At 44.4% G+C, this 23,402-nt stretch overlaps 1 protein-coding gene across 2 annotated transcripts in view; it reads right to left on the reverse strand.

The window, feature by feature from the left end:
• The window catches only part of DTNBP1 (dystrobrevin binding protein 1), a 99,778-nt gene that overhangs the window by 3,781 nt on the left and 72,595 nt on the right, over nt 1–23,402 (reverse strand). For both annotated transcript variants that reach the window (XM_018038770.1, XM_018038771.1), the window contains one exon: nt 3,677–3,832. In XM_018038770.1, the coding sequence (XP_017894259.1) occupies nt 3,677–3,832 (156 nt within the window). The remainder of the gene's footprint in view (nt 1–3,676; nt 3,833–23,402) is intronic.

A 23,402-nucleotide genomic window follows, 5' to 3' on the forward strand; every position in this document is an offset into this window, starting at 1 on the left:
TGTATTACTATCAAACAAAATAGATTTGAAGGGGAAAGAAAAGTAATATTGGGGTAAAGCATAGCATTTAATAATTTTTTTAATTTGATTCACCAGGAAGGTAATTCAAAATTTGGGTGACTATATATTTCGTGATTTTTAAAGTAAAATATGGAAGCATGACAAGGAAAATGTAAGGAGTCCGTAATTGAGGGGGAAAGGAAGGTTTAATGTACCTCTGATAATTAAGTAATCCAAAAGATTAATAGGAAACATCTGAACAGGCCAATTTACAAGTCGTCTGAAACATACACCTACAGATCCTCATGCCCGTCACCTAGAATCTTGTTAACTACACACACAACATGTAAGAGAATGCTCTAAAAGGCCATAGTGTCAGTCGAATCAAAGAAGAAACCTCCTTTTCTAGCCACAATAAGATTTAGTATTTAAAAAACACTTCTAAACAACTTCACAAGTCAAATAAATCTTGATGGAAAAAAAATTAAAAAACCCAGGAGAATATACCAAGAAGAAAGATTAAAGGCACAAGTTAAAAACCTGAGAGATGCAAAATACAAACCTGACCCCAAGGACTGCAAAGACTGTAAGGTATGTGGATCTGAAGATTAGAATCTAAACAAATCCATCGGAAATTCACAAAAGCAAAGCAAACCTCTAGAACCATAAGAGAAAAATAGTTGAGCTCTTCCCCCAGGAAAGCATGGGTCCCTGACAGTGTCAGAAGTAAATTACACCCAACACAGGCCAGATAAGTGGAAGAGTGGGACAGAAAAGGGCCTCAGAAACAGGAATGTACTGAGGCCTCAGAAACACAGTGAGTGGAGGAGAGAATGGTGCGGAGACAGTCACTGCTGTGAAGAACTGCAGTGAGAGCCTTCCTTCTCGATGGACACGGACCAGCTGGCAGTGGCTTGAGGCGCCAAATGGAAACCAGTTGAACTTCTGGAATAAAACAGCATGATGTTCTTATAACATGGAGGGAAGGGCTTCCTAAACAAAAGTGGGCTCAGCTGGTCACATTAAGAATAAACGCGTTTTGCAAAGGCCACATTAGAATACCCACAGATATAATCAGAAAAGTCTGGTAAGACTCTTTAGGTAGACAACCAGTAGAAAGATGGACAGTCAAGGAAATGCAAATTAAAACCAAAATAGAGTGGCAAAAGTTTAAGTATCTGACACAACTAAGTGTTGACAGAGCTTACAGGGCAAGCGTAAACACGTGGGTATCCTGGGGAGCACTGTGAAGGCACCCACTATGGCTGGATAGACGCTCGCCATATGGCCAGGTAATCACTTGCCTAGCGACATACCCTAAAGAAGCGGGTCTCAAGCTGTGGACCCAAGCTGCGAGCTCCTGACAGGACTTTCAAGGTCTCTGCCTCTGCTGCGGGTGCCCTGAAAGTGCTGAGCTCAGCTGAGTGGCGGCACGCAGCTGCTCGTAGCTCCCCTCCCCTTGCGGCCTGCTGTCTCATTATGCTCAGATCTGTGGTGTTTGTCCCTTATGGACTGAGTGTGTGCCCTCCCTCCCAGATTCATACCTTGAGGCCCTAACCCCTTTGGGAGGTGGCTCAGCTGGTAAAGAACCTGCCTGCAATGCAGGAGACCTGGGTTTGATCCCTGGGTGGGAAGATCCCCTGGAGAAGGGAATGGCTACCCATTCCAGTACTCTGGCCTGCAGAATTCCATGGACAGAGGAGCCTGGTGGGCCGCAGTCCATGGGGGGTCACAAAGATTTGGACACGACTGAGTGACTTTGCCACACACACCTTGCAGGGAGGTGATTATTTGAGATGAGGTGCTGAGGGTGGGGCCCTCGGGATGGGAATCACTGCCCTCCTGAGAAGAGACCCCAGAGCCCTCACCAGAACCAAATAAGCTCCAGAACGGCGCGAGAGCCTGTTGTGCATAAGGTGCCAGTCTGAGGTGGAGGCACAGCATCCCGGGAGCCCAGGCTGGCGTCCCTCACCCGTGCCTGCTCCTGAGGACACGCCACAGGGAACAGATGAAGATGACGGCGGGACTCGGGGCAGGCGGACCATGCTTTATCTGCACTGTTGGGCTTCCCTGGTGATACAGTGGCTGAAGACCATGTTCCCAGTGCAGGGGGCCTGGGTTTGATCCCTGGTCAAGGAACTAGATCCCACATGCCGCGACTAAGACCTGGCACAGCTCAGTGAACCCATCAGCACCCAAACGGCACTGCTCCCCTCAATTTATGTCCACACCACAGCCTCCAGTGCCTCTGACACATTCATAACGTGAGTGTCTTCTCTACATGCTTTTCCTTCCTCATTCTTAACCTCTCCTGCAGGGGCACAGAGCTGAATGATGGGGGCCGGAGTGAGGGTAACATTAATTGGGGGCTTCAGTGAGGGGGCAGGGTATGGAGAACAGGGCCAGGCAAGAAGAGGAAGGCTGCGCGCAGACGCATCTGGGAGGGAGCAGGGCTTTCCGAGGGGCTTCCCCGGTGGCGCCAGTGGCAAAGAATCGCCTGCCAGGGCAGGAGACATAAGAGACATGGGTTTGATCCCTGGGTTGGGAAGATCCCCTGGAAGAGGACATGGTAACCCTCCAGTATTCTTACCTGGAGAGTTCCATAGACCTAGAGGAGCCTGGCGGGCTACAGTCCACGGGGTCACAAAGAGTGGACAGGAGTGAAGTTACTTAGCGCACAGGGGTTTGCAAGGCCAGGAAGCCCAGGACACTTATCCACACTGCCCGCTGCTCTGGAGCCGGCCCCTCCACGGACATGAGCATTCGCACATCTAGATGTATAGCACAGCTCCGATTTTTTTTTTTTTTTAGCCATTCTCTTCTCCAGGGGATCTTCCTAACCCAGGGATTGAACCCAAGTCTCCTGCATTGCAAGCAGATTCTTTACCAGCTGAGCCACCAGGAAGCTCAAGAATACTGGAGTGGGTAGCCCATCTCGTCTCCAGCGGATCTTCTCAACCCAGGGATTGAACCAGGGTCTCCTGCATGGCAGGTGGATTCTGTACCAGCCGAGCCACTGGAGAAGCCCCTTACAGAGGCCAGGGATCTTAAATGTCCAATTAGGAAACAGCTAGGCTGCGTCCCGACCGTGCAGATGCCACTCTTAAACTCTTGGAAAGGCTTTTTCATAATGTTGGGGAAGGATCCCCATGCAGCATGAAGGAAGATTAGATACACACAAAAACACCACCCTCAAAGGGCTTCTCTGGCGGCTCAGACGGTAAAGCGTCTGCCTGCGATGCGGGAGACCTGGGTTCAATCCCTGGGTCAGGAAGATCCCCTGGAGAGGGAAATGGCGACCACTCCAGCACTCTTGCCTGGAAAATCCCATGGATGGAGGCGCCTGATAGGCTACAGTCCATGGGGTCGCAAAGACATGACTGAGCGACTTCACTTTCACTTACTTTCACATGGTAATAGGGATTAGTCTGTGCTACAGATTTATGGCTACTATTTGTCTCTTTGCTTTTAAAAAAAAAACAAAAAAACACGTATCCCAGATTTTACCTTCAATGAAAGCCTAGAACTACCTGGAGAGGCAAATACAACAGCAAGACAAGAATGGCAGGTCGCATCCAGTTTAGGTTCTGGTGTAACAAAAGCCCCTGCGGCCTCACCGCAGCCCCACTCCGGGGCAGCACCCCGTGTGCACCCCTCTAGGGGCTCCCCGACTTGCCTCGCCTCTCCATGACCTGCAGGTAGCCCGTGGAGAGGTACTGCTCCATGTCCTCCTGGAAGGCTTCCTCGAAAAACTTCTGCCGCTCCTTCAGCTTCAGCTGCTGGGTCTGCTCCATCTCCAGGACCTTCTGGGAGTGCTCTGCATCGAGTTCAGCTGAGGACGCAGAGAGATCGGAGTCAGGGTTCAGGAACGGATGTAAATACCCACTTGGAGGGTCAATCTCATTGATGAGGCCACCTGCGCATCTGCCTTGACCTCACCCAGCTTGGCCCGGCACACAAGAGATGCCCAGCAAGCATGGGTCACAGCAAGCACGTGGCCACCAGGGTCTGCAAGAAGAGCGCCTGGCCGTGAACCAGCCTCTTGGCTGAGGGGGCTAAGCTTGCAGAGCCTTGTGCTAACTCGTCTGAGCAGAATGGAGGTGTGAGCGGACTCCACACTGGTCCTCATGGTGCAACACAGTGTGTCAAATCAGCATGACGTGCGTTCAACTCCTACAATGTTATATGTCAGTTATATAAAAAAACTCTTCAAGAAAGTACATGGTGTTACCAAGTGATTTTAACCAAAAAGCAAGACCAGAATTTGCAGTGAACAGTGGTCTGTGAGGCCCCACAGGATGGACCTTAATCATTCCCTCCATAAATACTCAGCACTGTGTGCCATAGCCCCCAGGTACAACATGATCCTCTATGCAGAGACTGTGAAAACTTGGTAATGCTGTATATTTTTAACCCCTAATCAGTCGTCAACATTTAGAATACTCTGGATATTCCTGTATCCTGACCATATATGCAATGAATGCGAACCAGTACTAATAGGAAGGTGAATCTTCCCGACTGTACTCACAGGGAAAGGCGACGATGTGCAGTCCCTCACTGACAGTCACTGCACACTCCCGGAATTTACCCTCACCTTGATGTGCGCCTCCTGCCCCCAAACCTCTCTCCCCACAGGGAGATGGTTTGGAAAGAGCACGGGGCTGGCTCGGGCCCTTCCCCTTTTAGCAGATGCTTCTGCACACTACACCACCCCACTTTAGCCCACCTCTGGTTTCTCTGTGAGCTCATCCGTACACCCACGAGATCTTCACTCGAGGTTCATCTCACATGTTTCAAGTTCTCAAGCTCAGGGGGCCTATAAGCTGGCCTAGCACAGGAGTTTCTGGGAACGGAGGCAGCAGTCAGGGCATGCGTATCCTGCCTCCCAGCCGCTGGGTGGGCAACTCTGGAGGCATTCTGAACATGTCTCCGGGATCTTGGTGGGGCTGCAGTGGTGGCCAGCAATGCATCCCTCTGTCAACATTTCCTCCTGGCCCTCTCACCCCTACATCCCTGGATCACCTCCCAAACCACTTGTAGCAAAATCCTCGTCTCAGGCTCTGCTTCCCAAGAAACCCAAGCAAGGATGTCTAGTACCAGCTACAACTAACTGGGCCTTGCTGGGCCTCAGGGAGAGAGAAACTTATTTCATACGGGTGTTGGCAGGATTAAATAGGAGGTAACATGAGAACCACCAGGCACACAGTATTGACCAAGAGCTGATGGCTAATGTTATGACCAGCATTACTATTAGGAACAGGACATGATAGGAAATAGTACCAGAACCTGGATGAGTACGGCATCCCATACTCATGGAGTCACCCCAGCTCTCTCAGCCCTGTGCAGACTCTTCAGAACAAGTCACCTATCAGTGCCCTTAATTAAATGTGCAAGGAATTGAGAGTGTACTTGTAAGAGGGAAAAGGGAATTCAAGAGGATGTCTTTTCATTTATTTCACTTCAGCCATCACCCTATCTGCTCAAATGCTTGAAGACTGCCAAGTGCATTAGAATAAGTCAACCCTCGAATAGATTAAGTATGCTTCAAACACTTCAAACGAAGTTCAATAACTCTTAAAAAAAATTTCCAAAACAGGCAGCTCAGAAACAAAGATCAATGCAGAAATCATCAAAGGGGTTTTCATTAAAGAGTATCTTTTTTATCTTAAGATTTTCTATAGATGTATAATTACGTAACTTGAAAACTTTCTTCTCAAGACTTCTGCCTCAAAAGTCCAATTCTCTCGTGTTTCTGAATGATAAGTCCTGTAGTTTTTATCATAACTCTTCTATGTTGGAATGAAATCTAATCACGTTCCAGCCCTCACAAAAGGTAGGGGATGGTTGGATTAGCAAACTTAAAATGACTTAAAATAACCACTGTTTTAAGTTTTAAGACATGTTCCTAGTTATTTGAAACATCTCCAAGCTCCCTTTGTCATTTCCCACTTTGCTGAATTCTAAGCCAGATTCACTGAGAACTAAGTACATTTACACCAGCCTTGCACTCAGGACAGTCACGACGAAAGCACACAGCAGATGCTACAGATGACCGTCCTGCTAAGCGGCTAAGGACTCACCCCCAGCTAGGTGCCTGAGCAGACGTGTTCTGCTGTGCTGTTTGTTCTGGAATTATCAGTTCAGCTTTTGCCAAGAAACAACTACATTTGGGAGTGGAGAAAGGATGGAAGAACACCAGGGAGTATTTCAAATCTGGAGGTTTAATATCACCTGAATTTGGGAGAATGACTATTGGAAGACATAAATTATAGAACATTTTCTACAAGGAAAAATGACCGCTTGTTCACATCTAAGATGTCATTTATTATACTCGGGAAAACTTGACAAAGATTTAAAGAACTTCAACAACTAGCCTAAAGATTAAAAAGAAAAAAAAAAAAAACCCAAACATTAAAAGATGCTGCCGTTTTTCTACCAGGAGTCAGGCGTAATCGTTTAATTCCATTATCAGCCCAGGCCCGGGTCTCCTTTGATTTCACCTCCAGGTCATTGCTCAAGCTTTATCTGACTGCAACTTCCATTCTAGCCTCCACTATCAATTTCAAACGGATAATTTCTCAAAACAAGAAAAAAAATTCCATTACCAGCAAAGATATAATCAATTCTCAATTATAGGTTTCAATGGGGCATAAAGTGAAAGTGAAGTCGCTCAGTCGTGTCCGACTCTTTGCGACCCCATGGACTGGAGCCCACCAAGCTCCTCCGTCCGTGGGATTCTCCAGGCAAGAATATTGGAGTGGGTTGCCATTTCCTTCTCCAGGGGATCTTCCCAACCCAGGGATCGAACCCGCATTGCAGGCAGATGCTTTAACCTCTGAGCCACCAGGGAAGGGTAGCACAAAATATATCAAATATAAAAAATCCATCAGGTTCATTTCAGGAACAATTTCAACTTATTCCACGACTAAGTCCATTTAACAGAGCTGATAAGTAATAAAAGACAGTGAGGTGTTAATGACTGAAAAAGCCCAGGGCTGCTGGGAAGAAGGAAATGGATGATACAAGGAAAACCAGGACAAACCTCTCTGGTAAAAGGGAGAGTCTCTTTAATACAGAAATGTTAAAAGAGAAAATGATAAAATTTAATATGAGTTATGGAAAATTCTGGCAATCGCTACTTATTTTTAAGATTGAGAACATTTTTCATTCAATATAAATAATTAAGACTAAGAATAAAATTAAAATCCTTTTTTTTTTCCCATTGCATTGCACAGCAGGCGTTCAGGATCTTATTTCCCCTACCAGAGATCAAACCAGTGCCCCTGCATTAGAAGTGCAGTTTTAACCCCTGGAAGCAACTGACAAGAGATTAATTTTCAGAATATACAAACAGCTCATACAGCTCAATATCAAACTAACAGCCCAATGAAAAAAATGAGCAGAAGACCTGAATAGCCATTTCTCCAAAGAAGACATATAGATGGCCAAGAGGCACATAAAAAAGATGTTCAACATCGCTCATTATTAGAGCAACGCAAATCAAAACTACAATGAGCAATGCAGATCAGAACTACCTCACACCAGTCAAAACGGCCCTCATCAAGAAGTCTACAAACAGTAAATGCTGGAGAGGGTGTCGGAGAAAGGGAATGGGAGTTGGTGCAGGCGCTATGGAAAACTGTACGGAGGTCCCTTAAAGAAAACCAACAATAGAACCACCAGGTGACCCAGCAACTCCCTCCTGGGCACACAACCCAGAGGAAACCATAATTCCAAGGGCTGCAGGCAGCCTCGCGGCCACTGCAGCTCTGGTACGCCCTGCAGAGCTTGTTCAGACCTCACCAGTCATATGTGCGCGCATGTGAGTGTACGGGGCGGGGGAGCTCTACGCAGGCTCACGAATAACCACAATCAGGATGTTACTATTACCACAAGGCTCCTCCTGCTGCCCTCTGTAATCACACCCTCCCCCCACCCAAGTCCAAATCTATGATCATCTCATAAAGGTTACGTAAATGAAATCATGTGGTATATATAGTCTTCTGAGGTCGGCTTTCTTCAGCTGGAATTTCCCTGATTCACCTCAGCAGTTGCTCATGTTCATAACTTGTTCCTTTTTGCTGCTGAGCTGTGTCCATGGTTGGGGGGGACCACAGTTAAGTTGGACTAGTCACCCACCGAAGGACACCTGGATATTATGAGTGAAGTTGCGATGAATGTTTGTGTACTAGTTTCCGGATGAAAATAAGTCATTTGAGATAAACACCCAGGACTGTAATTTTTGGGTCATATGGCGAGTGAGTGCACCTTTTGGTTTTGAGAGGAACTGCCAAACTTTTGCAGAGTGGCTCCCATCCCCAGTGTCCGGGTGACCTCTTGCCTTGACATCCTCACCAGCATTTGGTGCTCAGGGAATCATTTCCTTCCCTTCTCCTTCTCCCCAGAGTAGGTGTCTGTCAGAAACAAGGCTTAACTTCCTCTTAATTACTTTCAATAATGGCTACTATTTCAATAGAAAAACATTTGGTTTTAGAAAAATTCTACACAGGAACTGGGGGCTTGTTAGATGAAGACAAAAATATACATGATTTCCTTCCAGTTTTAAAACCCCACCTCTTCTGTATTTTTACCATTTAACAGTTAACTTTTATTTCTATCTCAAATAAGTTTTCACAATAAGGCACACTCAACTATTTTTAAAGTCTCCCCAACCTTCTGCCTCACCTTAAATGAATGCAAATTGTCTCAGATTGGACAAATAGAGCTTTAACTAATACTGTCCTAGAACGGTAGGTTTTAAATATTCATTTAAAATACCAACTTCTCTGCCCTATGTTTCTACAGTTTTTAAGAGTTTTCTGTCTAGCCTTCATCAATAATTAGCTTCCAAGACAGATTAACAGTTATTTTATACCATATATTATTTCTATGCGCATTCAAAAGTATTATAAGAGCTCTTCCCTTATTCCTCAAAATAAGTCTTTTGGGAAAAAAATTCTGTGTATGTTAAAGTCAACATATTTTTAAAAAGCAAGTGAAATGACTTTACAGAACTTTTCTTCACCCTCCCTCCAACACACCCAAGTATGTGCATGTATGCACACACATTTATCAAGAACCAAATGGCACATTTCTTTTACATGCAACTAATAAAGGATAACTCTTACCTCAAATGTAGTAGTTTAGAATAATGACTGGTTTTTCAGACAGAGTAACTCAGACAAGTCATGGCAGTTTGTAAGGAGACGTCACAAAGTTCAGTCCTTCAGGGCAGCTACTGCAGCAGCTGTTTCCTAAACCCATGTCACAGGAAACAGACACTATTCTAGTATCTAAACTTCTGGAACACCTAAAACAATTCAATCAATTACCCTGAAGGAAATGACCACTGTCTAGAGTATTAGCAAAATGGACACTGCAGAGACAGCATGTTCCAGGTCTGCTCAAAGCAGGAAGCTAGAAATGCTCAACTGTACCTTATCTTTAGTGCAGGAACAAGGCAGCTTAGAAGACCCTAGCCTGGCTACTGCTCTCCGCTGGTCACCCCTCCAGGCCTCCAATTTCCCATCTGTTAGAAAGGGGATAGGGTTGGATGATATCCATAAGAAAGTCACTTCCAGCTCTTAAAGAGTATAATTCTATTTTTACTTACTTTTGATTGGGACAGGAAGAAGTCTCCCAAATCCTATCTTTCTTTTTTTGAAAATCAGATTAGCAGTAAGGAATTTAGGACCTTTTAAGACAGTGACATTTCAAGAAAATCAGATTCAACTATTAACAATTTCCTAGAATTTTAAAGTCCTATCTGACAGATTCCTTCATTTTACTTAAGAGTTGTGACCTACTTAATAATTATTGGGGGGTGGGAAAGGTTTATATTGCTATAGGAATCCTTCCAAACTCCACAGTTTGTTGTTGTTGTTAGTACAATTAAACACTCTAGACAAAGTACAAACCAGCTGCTTGTGTCTAAGTATCGAATCAACTATTACAGAGTTCATTCAAAGGCGTGATGGAGATAGTAGGCCTGTAGTGTCATCAAAATCAATTCAAGGGCTGGTGGCAGAGGCCGCTGGATGACTGCGTTCCAGCACTGACTTCCTGACTCAGTACCTGGTCGGGTCAGAGAATTTACATTTCTAACCAATTCCAGGGCGATGCTGCTGCTGCTGGTCCAAGGACCAGACTCAGGGAACCACAGCTCTTGATGAACTACTTCTGTGCATCCACGCTATTCAGATTGTGTACTCTGTACAACTATTTATACAACAGAAAAGAGTAAACATAAGATGGGGAAGCTGCCACAATTCATGGAAATGACAGAAATGTCCTCTCCTAAACTCCAAATATTTACAAAGTCATCTAAAAAGGAAAGTCTCTAGCAGCATAAACATATAAACAACCATGACTTCTCATCAGTCTTCTTCCCTGATGAGACAAGCACCTTCAGAATCAGAGAATGCTATTTTCTCATTCTGTGGAATCCCTTACCAGGCCCTGGCTCTTCATACAGGCCCTGGAGCTTCATACAACAGGAGACAAAAAATGTGACCCTCTGCTCGTTGTCCTGAACCCAGGTCTGACCTAGGGGCGGCGGGTCCTCGTCCTCTCCGTTTGCAGAGACATCATCTCCATTAGACATTCACGTACACAGCGTCATATTACATCTGTGTTTAAAATGATAAACTCTGACAAATAAAGATTAAGAAGAAGAGCATGCACGCAGTGAGATATGACAAAGGGTATGGCAACGCAGGCAGAAGAGATGAAAAATACGTGACAGGTTGGGGTTCAGGACTTGGCGTATGGACTTTGAGGAAATAGAAGCGGGCGCTCGCTCTGACCCCCCCTGCTCATGCCCTTGAAGCAGGTCATAAGGTCCTCATGGGGGGGTGTTCCCTTCCCATACCTACAGGAGAGGAGCATCCTTACCCCCAAGTCACAGAGAAGACTCCAACATGCAGGCGAAGTCTCCTCCAGGTCACTCAGAGCCTCTGTCCCAACAACACTTCTCCCCGAACGTCCACTCTTCATCAAACCTGGCTCAAAAACACTCAAGTCTAACTGTTTCTTCAGGTCTTCATTTCCTTATGAAGGCCCCCAAGTCATGTTAAATTTAACATTAATCTCTATACTTTCCTCCTGCTGATGTTGCCGTTTTAATTTTCAGACTCAGCCAAGGACCCTAAGAGGATAAAGGGAAAACTTTTTTCCTCCCCATACTAACTATCATGCCCAAATACAGGCTAACACATTTTGAAGCATCAATGAAATGAATAATCTGATTTAAAATTACAGGTTACAGACATTAGCACAAGAAGTGAAACTGTTAAATATCAAAATCTAATGGACAAACAAATTATTTCAAGTTTTCAAAGTCCATGGGTATGGAAAAGAATCAAAAGCTAGTTGATGGATTTTTCATAGTAATTCTGGCATCGAAACTTAATCATGTATTTTTTAAAAGGAGGGGCTGAGGGGAAGCTTAGGTAGGTCCCACCAGATTTTAAAACACTTCACAAAACAACAATCTAAACATTATGAAAAACAAAAAGAGATGGGCTGATTATTGGAATGGAAAACCCCCAAGAGAGAGTTGATCATATGCTAAACAAATATAATTCAGGATATATTTGGAACAAATGAGGAAGTAAGGCATTCTGCAATAAGTGACATTGTGAAAATTAGCTCGTTATTTATAAAATCAATTTAAGGGCATACGAGATGAACTAAATAACTGAATACCAAAAACGACATGGAAAAATTAAAAGAAAACCGAATTAAATCTTTAAAGTTACAAGTAAGGGACCTTACACAGTATTGAAGAAATCCACAGATCCTGAGTCACATGAACAGTAAACGTTCTTGGATGTTTAAAAAAATACAATGAAAAGGGAAACAACAGACTGAGGAGAAAGCTGCCGCAAGTGGCAAAAGGCCGTCATTCTTACCATAAACAACAATGACAACCTACTAGAAAAATCAGACCTCAATAAAATCTTTTCAGCAGAAAAAAGACAATTCACAGAAAAAAACTGCTCAGCACAGTATTTTATCAAAGATGAAATACTGTTTTTATCCAACTGCATACTGGCCAATATAAAAACAATTCTGACAAGAGTGAGGTGAGACGCTTTCATTACCAGTGTTTGCATGAAATGAATTGTTAAGAAGACTCGTAAAAAGCAGTCTGATTTTAAAAATCTATACTTTCACCTAAGGGTACCACTTCTGAAGATGCACAGTAAGGACATAACCCAAAAGAGTAAGAGAGGTCCTTCCTTGGTGGTCCAGAGGCTAAGACTCTGCACTCCCAATGCAGGGGGTCTGGGTTTGATTCCTGGTCAGGGAACTATGTCCCACCGTGCCACAACTAAGACACAGTGCAGTCAAGTAAATAAACACATTTTTTTTTTTTAGAATAAAAGGGTTATCTACATAACGAAGCTCATTTCCGCCCTCAGTAGCTTGTGTTACCTTTCCTACCAGCGTTTTTTAAAATTTACTTTTAATTGGAGGATAACCGCTTTGCAATATTGTGCTGGTTTCTGCCATACAACAGTATGAATCATCCATAAGTATACATATGTCCCCTCCTTCTTGGCGCTCCCTCCCACCCCTTGGGTGTCACAGAGCACCAGGTTGAGCTCCCAGTGTTGTACAGCTAGCTAACAGAACATCTTCATTTTAATAGGACACAAGGAAAAAGCAAAGTTGAGGAACTGCTCTTCATCTCCTGTCCCCTGACAGCCCAGGTCAGAACACCGGAATCCGGCTCCCATGGGGCTGACCCCGCCTCCCCCTTAGGAGCTGTCCTGTCCGCAGGGGAGGGGACCCACTGGATGGACAGGCATTTCCCTGCACTCCACTGGTGCAATGCTGGGAGATTCAGATCAGGTTCAGTGTGATGTTACACATTAGCATAAGGATTCTCTAGGCTGATAGAATAATTCAGATGTTAGGTTCTTTAGGCTAAATAACACTGAAGAACACTCAGTAATAGTCAAAACAATTACCTTCAGACATGTTTTCACTTGCGCTGCCTTCATTTCAAATTAAGTAGTTGAAAAATTATAATCTAGAACCATGGTTTTGAACCTTTTCAAGTTTAAGAGTGGGTGCACTTTTATTGCCAATTTACTGAGAGAATGCATGACAACAGAAATCTATTATGAATTCAGGAATACTTTTGAAAGGACTCTGAATTTTATTTCCCACAATATTTACAACAGAAGAGTGCATATATTTCAACTATAAATAGTTACCACACGAGACCCAAAGCTCAACATGCTTTTGGATACCAGCCTCTTATAAAGGTTCCTGTGCCCCAAGGTGGAAACATTCTGCCCTGTAAGGGTCAGTGACAAATCTCAGCACGCTTGAAAGCCCATCATACCTCATTATTTCCAGAAAATACTTTAGAAATGGGGATTTATCACTTTCAGTTATGAGCTGTTGGAGGCTTATGAATGAGTGACTTAACGAATAGATTAGTCCTAGGGATGGCTACCTCGGTCCCCTCCCTCCCTCCACTCTAAGCCCCTCCATGCCTGGAAGCTCAGCTGGGTCTCCTGCAGTGCAGGAGACCTGGGTTCAGTCCCTGGGTTAGGAAGATTCCCTGGAGGAGGGCATGGCAACCCACTCCAGTACTCTTGCCCGGAGAATCCCATGGATAGAGGAGCCTTGCCGGCTACAGTCCATGGGGTGGCACAGAGTCGGACACAGCGGAGCGCCTAAGCACAGCACAGCCAGCTACCAGGGTGGGGCTGAGACATGGATTCCCTGCTTCCCAGACAGGCTGGTGGCACAGCCAGGAGCAATGGCGAGGGATGGGCCTCGAGACCCCAGAGTCCAGAAGGGGAGGCAGAGGCTGCATGAAGAAGGGGCTCAGCACACGGGGCAGCCTGCTTTTCCTTTCAAACTGCTTCCTAAAATTTCACCATTAGAGTCACATATTTAACATTTCTCTTTTATAGAGTTGAGACTATTATGTTTAGGAGTGTTTAGAAATTTTCAACATTCAAAATTTAATGTGAATTAGTGTCTTATGTTTGCTCTCTTCCTAATGCTTCTCTCAGATTAATGGCTCATGCAGATGGGGGGGAAATGGGTAGAAAGACAGATGATCATGAAGAAAGGGGAGTGGCAGGGCAGCCGGGATGGTGGCCTCAGGAGGGAGGCCACAAGGGAAATAAACACCCAGCAGAAGGAGGGACCAGAAAGTGAAAGAGACAAGTACGAAGTGTCAAAGACACACTGTCTTGATTCAAAACTGTGTTCAGAGGTTAGCTTATGCTCTGCTCTTCCTGCTTTCTCTTCAACTATGTTATGGACAGTGAGGACTACTGTCAGAACAGCCTGGAAACTAGACCCCTACTGAGGAGGTATGGCTGAGAAACTGCCTCCCCACTTACACAGGACTTATGGTCAACATCCTAGGGCTCCAACCAACCACGTGCTCTCCCCTGCCCTGTCTGTGACCTGCAGGGCCCCTGGCTCAGAGGTGCTCCACAGCCAACCTCTGGGTTTCAGCTCAACTGCAGCCCCCCTGACAAACACAGGGCCTTTTCAGGCACTCTTTCCTGCTCCCTCCTGCTCTGAGGCATGAGTTTCGCTTGCCTCTGTCTCCCACACCGGACACTAGGTTCCTCGAGGGCAGACACAATGTCTTTTAAAGGGCTGTGGGTATACCACCCCCAAATACACCACCCTGGCAGGGGGATTATTTCCAGCTACGGCTAAAGGCAATATAGAAACAGCGGAAGTGAGAGAAGCTCTTTGGCCTTCCCCTCTCTGAAAGCAGGGTGCAGGGTGCAAAGGAAGCATTTAGTGTAAATTTCCACTTGTAAAGCAGGCTCCCCATTTTCCCTACCAGGCATCAACAGATAAGGCAGCCACTGGAGTCTGCGCAGCAAACCTCACTCAGCGATCCCTGTCTCCCACGAGGTCTGCACACACTCATGTTCCCTGAACTGAGTTTATCACACCCTTTGTTAAAATGGTATATAAACCCCTGGGTATAACTGCTGTTCTGGGTCTTCACTTCTTTTCTACGCAGGCCTCCATGCACACATACAAATTAAAATACTACCATCACATTTAAAAAATATCTGTCCTTTGTCAGGCTGATGCTCATGGTGTAGGTACTAAACCTAAGAGATGGAGGAGACAGTTTCCCCTTCATGTTCAACCTGGTGCCCTCAGTGCCTGGCTGAGTGGTGAATGACCTGGGAACCACCCTGGCAGGAAAAAGGGGCACATGCACAGGTGGATGGTAAGCAGGCTTCCCACTGGCTGCTTGCTGGCAGAGGCATGGAAGGCAGTCACAGCAGGCCGGGTGTTCAAGGCACAGTCACGCAGGAGAAAGACACAGTAGCCCAGGAAAGAGTGCTGTGGCTGAAGGGAAAGACTGGCATCTCATCATGTGTGCTAAGAAGAGACATGCATCGCCAGCAAGGCCAAGAGTGTGAGCCAGGAGTGCCTGCAGCTGGCTCTCGGGGGCTGGCAGTGGACAGTGACATCAGATCAGCCCATAAAACCAGTGCAGCACACATTCAAAAACACCTGAGCTTAACAAGATTCACTTTAATACAGAAATGCCATTACCCAAGGACTACGGAAAAGTTGGCCGAGAATCCTGTAAACCATTAAAAATGGCATTCCAGAGATTTCCCTGGTGGTTTAGCGGCTAGGGCTCCACGCTCCCGACGCAGGGGGCCTAGGTTCGATCCCTGGTTATGGAACTAGATTCCACAGGCTGGGTGCAGACAGGCATTCCAAAAATAATGCCACCCCTAAATGATCAATAAAATACAGCCTCTGAGCCACTCCTTAAAATTCATATTTACAAAATGATGCAGTGAACTTTCCCTTGGGGCTGACAACTGAGAGTGGGCCGAGAAACTGAAAGAGAATTGAGTTTATTCAGAAGCATACAACCGTAAGGATATTTATCCTTTTGATGAAGAGTTCAACATATACATGAGATTATGGGAATTCCCTCATATGTACTCGATGATAAGTACTTAACACAGCAGCACAATCTATAAGAAGCCTATTCTTTTTCAAGAAAAGTCCATAAGCTGAGCTACCACTCCTAAAACAAGACCTGGAGGGTTCTGAAGCTGGGATGACATGACAGGGTCCTTTCCGTGAACTTTCCAGGTAATGGCGATATTCCTTAGAATGAAGCCTTGCCCACCAATCCACTGCATAGAAATACTGTTTTCTTAGGGAACTTCCCCTGTTCTAGGTACAAAGCAGGAACTTAAGAATGATTGTGAAAATAGCAAATGGATGACTAATTACAAGACAGGAGTAAGAAGGCACAGCACTCGGGAAACACCCACTCCAGAAAGAAGTTTAAACAAAAACAGAACTTATTTCAGGTTATCACTTTATTTTTTCATAAGCAGAGGAGAAAAACCAACCAACCAACCAAAAAAGCCTCCAAAGCTTGCTATCTTATGAAAAAGTCTGCCTGAAGGTATAGTAATACAAACTGAATTGACTATATGAAATAGTGGAGCAGCCCTGGGTTTCCGTATTCTTTGAATACATTAGCATATGAACTAAGGCCTTGGATAGAGACATAAGATTTTTAAACCCTTAAAAACACAAACTTCATGTTATGTGTGACGGCACCATACAGATACATGTACATTCTGTTCTCAGTTTGGGTGAGACAGAACCACACAGCGCCTCAGAGGGACAGAAGTGATCCGATCAGCACTTTGCCTCACACTGCCCAGGCCTTTCTCTGTCCTACACCTGCCTTCCCTTGTACACAGGGGGACTCTGATCCTCCATGGTCAAGGCAGTTAATGACGACGCTCTTGGCAACAGGTAGCTCTGCCTTTTCCGCTCAGACAGCTTTGCCAGGACTTAAGTTTGCTTATAAAAACCTACGTGTCCCAGAATCTGATAGTTCATTTCTTACGACGTTTTTTGTTTGTTTGCTGTTTTTTTAAGCCCCTTCTTAATCCTAATTCTTTCCCATTTACCGTCATGGGTATGCACATGAGATGAAATATTTTCAAATTTTCTAGAATTGCTAAATTTTGAGGGTCTAAAAGGTCCTACACTTACCACGTATGCCCTTAAGAAGCTAAAATGACCTGGCAAAGGGATTTCAGCATCACACTGTCTTTCCTTCTTTATAGCAGCATTTCATTACCTCTCTTTCTCTATAACTGAAGTCAAGAGAAGCTTTGGGTTTTCTGTACACTTCAGGAAATTGTAGAAGAGGAAATTTGTTAACAGGTATCAATTTCACAGACAGAATGGAAGCATGTAGGAAAAAATCTATGTTTTAGTTTTCTGAATAAGATACTTCTTACCATCAGGCTAGAAATCCCAGTGCTTTCTGTTGTATTTTGAAAGATTAAGTGAATTTGATTTTTTTGTAATCCCTTTGAGAAATAGTAATTTGCTTCTATTAATTCACTGAGTCAATTAAAGGACACTCTGGAAAAATCAAAGAAAAGATTCTTCCACATTTCGTATTTTAGAACTAAAATTAAAGCTCAGAGTTCAAGTTGATGCTATAGTCCCTGAAAACGTCTCACAATCATCTTTTGTTGAATTGCGGGTTAGAGCTCACAGTTTGTGGCACTGTGATTGTTCTCTCATATTCATCAGACTCAGCCACATTTCCCCTGATAACTCCCTGAATTAACAGTACAGGAGGGTCCATCTGAGACTACTCAATGCTAGACTATAAGCCACTTTTCTACAACAAAGGGACTTGATCTTATGTGTGTGTAGCGTTTAATAAGTACTTACTTTTTTTTTTTTAACATGAAATGGACATAGGAATGAATAACCTGCTTTTAATTTTTTTCCAAAACCTTGTGAAGTAGAAGGAAAACAGTGAAAATGTTCAAACTAAATTGCCGTGTGTGGGTTATTAGGACTATCTCCTTCTGGTAAAGAAAACCCAACAAACAGAACCCAGAAGAGGTGTCTGCTAGGGAACAGAGTAGAAGCCACAGACACTGGCTTACTCGTGCTTTATTATAACCTCCTGGTTGGGAAGCTCAACCATGCAGAGTTTAAGGCAGGTAAGCCCACGAGTGTCCCTAATAGTCCTAATTTTCCCACTTCCCCTGGGTCCAAGCTACCACCATTTCTCACTAGCTGTTCAAGAGCCTCCTAGCGGGTCAGTCAGATCTTCAACAGTCCTCTTCCAATCCTTTCCTGCACAGTAGCCAGAGTGATTATTCTGCATAGCAAACACGGTCATGTCAGAAAGCCTCTGGACACACCTGCTTCACATGGCCTGAACGACCATCACCTCTCCAGTCTCACACGCACCACTCCCTGCCCCTAGCCCGAACGGTCTCCTTCCTCTACCTCCTCAAACTTGACACCATCTCAGACCTCAGCTCTGCACATGCTACTTCCTCTTGCTGGGATCTCTCCCCTCCCCTTTTAGTTCCTACTCAGCTTCCAGACCTCAGCCTAAGTACCACTTCCTCACAGAAGGATTCCATGACCTCCACAATTAAATGAAAGCCACTATATGATAAAACTTCTAGAAGAGAATAAAGTCTCATGGCCTCGAGTCTGGCAAAGAATTCTTAGATATGACAACAAAAGCACAATTCATTACAGTTTTTTTTTTTCAATAAAAGAGACTTCACCAAAATTAAAAACTTTAATGCTTCAAAAGAAATAAATAAGGGAATGAACAACCACAAACTGGAATATTGGCAAACCACATATCTGATAAGGAGCTTGTATCCAAAATACAGAACTCTTTCAACTCAATAAGATAACCTAGTTAAGAAATGGGCAAAATATTTCAGTCGTCATTTAATCAGAGAAACACGAATAGCTAATAAACGCATGAGAAGCTGCTCAACATCGTTAGTCAGTGGACATGTTCAAATCAAAATGATCTGACAGGGAACATACATGTCCTCCACGAGGCAGCGGAGCAGAGTGGACGGAGCACAGCCTTCAAGCGCAAGAGGACAGTGTCCAAACACCTGCTTCACCACTTACTAGATGGGTAATTTTAGAACTAACACCCCCAAAAGATGTCCTTTTCATTATAGGGGACTGGAATGCAAAAGTAGGAAGTCAAGAAACACCTGGAGTAACAGGCAAATTTGGCCTTGGAATGTGGAATGAAGCAGGGCAAAGACTAAGAGAGTTTTGCCAAGAAAATGCACTGGTCATAGCAAACACCCTCTTCCAACAACACAAGAGAAGACTCTACACATGGACATCACCAGATGGTCAACACCGAAATCAGATTGATTATATTCTTTGCAGCCAAAGATGGAGAAGCTCTATACAGTCAACAAAAATAAGACCAGGAGCTGACTGTGGCTCAGATCATGAACTCCTTATTGCCAAATTCAGACTTAATTTGAAGAAAGTAGGAAAAACCGCTAGACCATTCAGGTATGACCTAAATCAAATCCTTTATAATTATACAGTGGAAGTGAGAAATAGATTTAAGGGCCTGGATCTGATAGATAGAGTGCCTGATGAACTACGGACTGAGGTTCGTGACATTGTACAGGAGACAGGGACCAAGACCATCCCCATGGAAAAGAAATGCAAAAAAGCAAAATGGCTGTCTGGGGAGGCCCTACAAATAGCTGTGAAAAGAAGAGAGGCGAAAAGCAAAAGAGAAAAGGAAAGATATAAGCATATGAATGCAGAGTTCCAAAGAATAGCAAGAAGAGATAAGAAAGCCTTCTTCAGCAATCAATGCAAAGAAATCGAGGAAAACAAGAGAATGGGAAAGACTAGAGATCTCTTCAAGAAAATTAGAGATATCAAGGGAACATTTCATGCAAAGATGGGCTCGATAAAGGACAGATATGGTCTGGACCTAACAGAAGCAGAAGATATTAAGAAGAGGTGGCAAGAATACACGGAAGAACTGTACAAAAATGATCTTCACGACCCAGATAATCATGATGGTGTGATCACTAATCTAGAGCCAGACATCTTGGAAAGTGAAGTCAGGTGGGCCTTGGAAAGCATCACTACGAACAAAGCCAGTGGAGGTGATGGAATTCCAGTTGAGCTGTTTCAAACCCTGAAAGATGATGCTGTGAAAGGGCTGCACTCAATATGCCAGCAAATTTGGAAAACTCAGCAGTGGCCATAGGACTGGAAAAGGTCCGTTTTCATTCCAATTCCAAAGAGAGGCAATGCCAAAGAATGCTCAAACTACTGCACAATTGCACTCATCTCACATGCTAGTAAAGTAATGCTCAACATTCTCCAAGCCAGGCTTCAGCAATATGTGAACCGTTAACTCCCTGATGTTCGAGCTGGTTTTAGAAAAGGCAGAGGAACCAGAGATCAAATTGCCAACATCTGCTGGATCATGGAAAAAGCAAGAGAGTTCCAGAAAAACATCTATTTCTGATTTATTGTCTATGCCAAAGCCTTTGACTGTGTGGATCACAATAAACTGCGGAAAATTCTGAAAGAGATGGGAATACCAGACCACCTAACCTGCCTCTTGAGAAATCTGTATGCAGGTCAGGAAGCAACATTTAGAACTGGACATAGACTGGTTCCAAATGGGAAAAGGAGTACGTCAAGGCTGTATATTGTCACCCTGCTTATTTAACTTCTATGCAGAGTACATCATGAGAAATGCTGGACTGGAAGAAGCACATGCTGGAATCAAGATTGCTGGGAGAAATATCAATAACCTCAGATATGCAGATGACACCACCCTATGGCAGAAAGTGAAGAGGAGCTAAAAAACCTCTTGATGAAAGTGAAAGAGGAGAGTGAAAAAGTTGGCTTAAAGCTAAACATTCAGAAAATGAATATCATGGCATCCGGTCCCATCACTTCATGGGAAATAGATGGGGAAACAGTGGAAAGGGTGTCAGACTTTATCTTTTTGGGCTCCAAAATCACTGCAGATGGTGACTGCAGCCATGAAATTAAAAGACGCTTACTTTTTGGAAGAAAAGTTATGACCAACATAGATAGCATATTCAAAAGCAGAGACATGACTTTGCCGACTAAGGTCCGTCTAGTCAAGGCTATGGTTTTTCCTGTGGTCATGTATGGATGTGAGAGTTGGACTGTGAAGAAGGCTGAGTGCCGAAGAATTGATGCTTTTGAACTGTGGTGTTGGAGAAGACTCTTGAGAGTCCCTTGGATGGCAAGGCGATCCAACCAGTCCATTCTGAAGGAGATCAACCCTGGGATTTCTTTGGAAGGAATGATGCTGAAGCGGAAACTCCAGTACTTTGGCCACCTCATGAGAAGAATTGACTCATTGGAAAAGACTCTGATGCTGGGAGGGATTGGGGGCAGGAGGAGAAGGGGATGACTGAGGATGAGATGGCTGGATGGCATCACTGACTCGATGGACGTGAGTCTGAGTGAACTCCAGGAGATGGTGATGGACAGGGAGGCCTGGCGTGCTGTGATTCATGGGGTCGCAAAGAGTCGGACACGACTGAGTGACTGAACTGAAATGAATTCTGGAAAGTTACTTTCAAACCTTTCAAATTCGTAAAACAGGGACAAGGCCGCTAAGGCTGCTTTGAGAATTAACGAGACGTGTCCAACATGGCTCACGTCCCCTTCACGCCACCAAAGCAGCTCTCCTCGTGGGGACCAATGGTCTGCGTGTTGCCAGTTCCAAAAGACCTATTTTAGTCTTCCTATTTCTGAGAAGATGACAAAGCTGCCCACTCTCTCCAAGATCTAGTTACTCCAAATTCTGTTTCTGCTTCCAAAATATCCCGGGAATCCACTTTTGTCTCTTCCACCCCCACAGTCTTCATCCTAGTCCCATCCCTCATCCTTGTATCTGGCCTCTGCTTCTTAACTTAACCCTTCCCATGTGCCTAACCAGAAAACAACAGTCACTTCCCCACATTCTCACTAAGAGTCATCATTTTAAGTTATGAATCCGATGTCACTCCTTTCCCCGGATACGCACACCCGCTACTTACTCTGTCGGCCTTCCCTTGCAGTACGAATGACATCCAAGCTCTTTCGAATTCTCTGTAAGATGCTCTGGGGTCTGGCTTCTGCGGTGGCTCCAGCCTCCGGCAATCTTCACACCTGCCAAGTTCTTTACTTCCCCGTAACCGCTGAACACATGGTTCCTGCTGCTAGAAATTTCTTCCCCCTCCTTTATTCATGTTGGTTTTCTCTTTCTCATTCTTCTGGCTCAGATGATAGTCATCCTTTCCACCCACCTCACCAGTCTAAACTGTGTCCCTGTGATAATGACGGTCATTGCTTGTAAACTGCCTGTCTCTTCCTGCTGGACCCCCCTCCACAAGGGCCTCTCTCCCATCTCTGATGTGTCTGTCTGTACATATGTATGTATATTGTGTATGAACACATGTGTGCATACACTTATTATATGAACATGTACATACTGATACATGTGAACCTACTGGCAAGCAGAGTGCCAAGCACATAGCGGGCAATCAACAAGTGAATTCTAGTATTTACTTTTTGTTAAGGTTTACAGAATAAAACAACCATTAACCTAGGCTTCCAAGTATGTTTCCCAACAGCCTTGAGACAACTTAGGGATTCCCTTCTGTTCCAAATACATTTGTACACCCTGTCTTACTATTTTTCTATCTCTTCCTACTAGACTATCGGCTCCTTGAAAGTAAAATTCTTTTCAACTTCAACTTTCCCAAGCTTAGCAAAGAAACAGGCACAAGTCTTTGTTGAATCAGCAAACACTGATTATAGCAGAAATTTATCTTTCAAAAACCTTATTTTTATTTGGATAACCTTCATAGATACTGATATGCAAATGATCGATTTGGTTTTACTTTGAAGCTTTAAACAGACAGTTAATCAGAAACAGAAAGCCAAACCAGCTATATCATCTCCAAAGAGCCTGATTTCACTTTCCATAAGATATATCTGAACACAAAGGTAATTTAAATTCAAATAATTATTTTTTTAATTAAAAAATCTAAAAGTAAAACACATGGGCTATATACTCTTTCCATGCATGCAGCTAAATCGCTTCAGTTGTGTCCAACTCTGTGCGACCCTATGGACTGCAGCCTGCCAGGCTCCTCTGTCCATGGGATTCTCCAGGCAAGAATACTGGAGTGGATTGCCATGCCCTACTCCAGGGGATCTTCCTGACCCAGGGATAGTACTCACATCTCTTATGTCTAATCTGCATTGGTAGGCAGGTTCTTTACCACTAGCACCACCTGCGAAGCCCCAAAGTGAAGGTGTTAGTGGCTCTTTGTGACCCCATGGACTGTAGCTGGCCAGGCTCCTCTGTCCATGGAATTCTCTAGGCAAGAATTCTGGTGTGGGTAAGCCTTCTCCAAGGTAAGATTCCCTTCTCCAGGGAATCTTCCTGACCCAGAGATGGAACCCGGGTCTCCTACATTGCATACTTTCATCAAATTATATTTTGGTATTGTGACCTACTCTGACTTAGAGATTGACTA

The sequence above is a fragment of the Capra hircus genome, chromosome 23, assembly GCF_001704415.2.
Source record: "Capra hircus breed San Clemente chromosome 23, ASM170441v1, whole genome shotgun sequence".
In the NCBI taxonomy this organism is placed as follows: Eukaryota; Metazoa; Chordata; class Mammalia; order Artiodactyla; family Bovidae; genus Capra; species Capra hircus.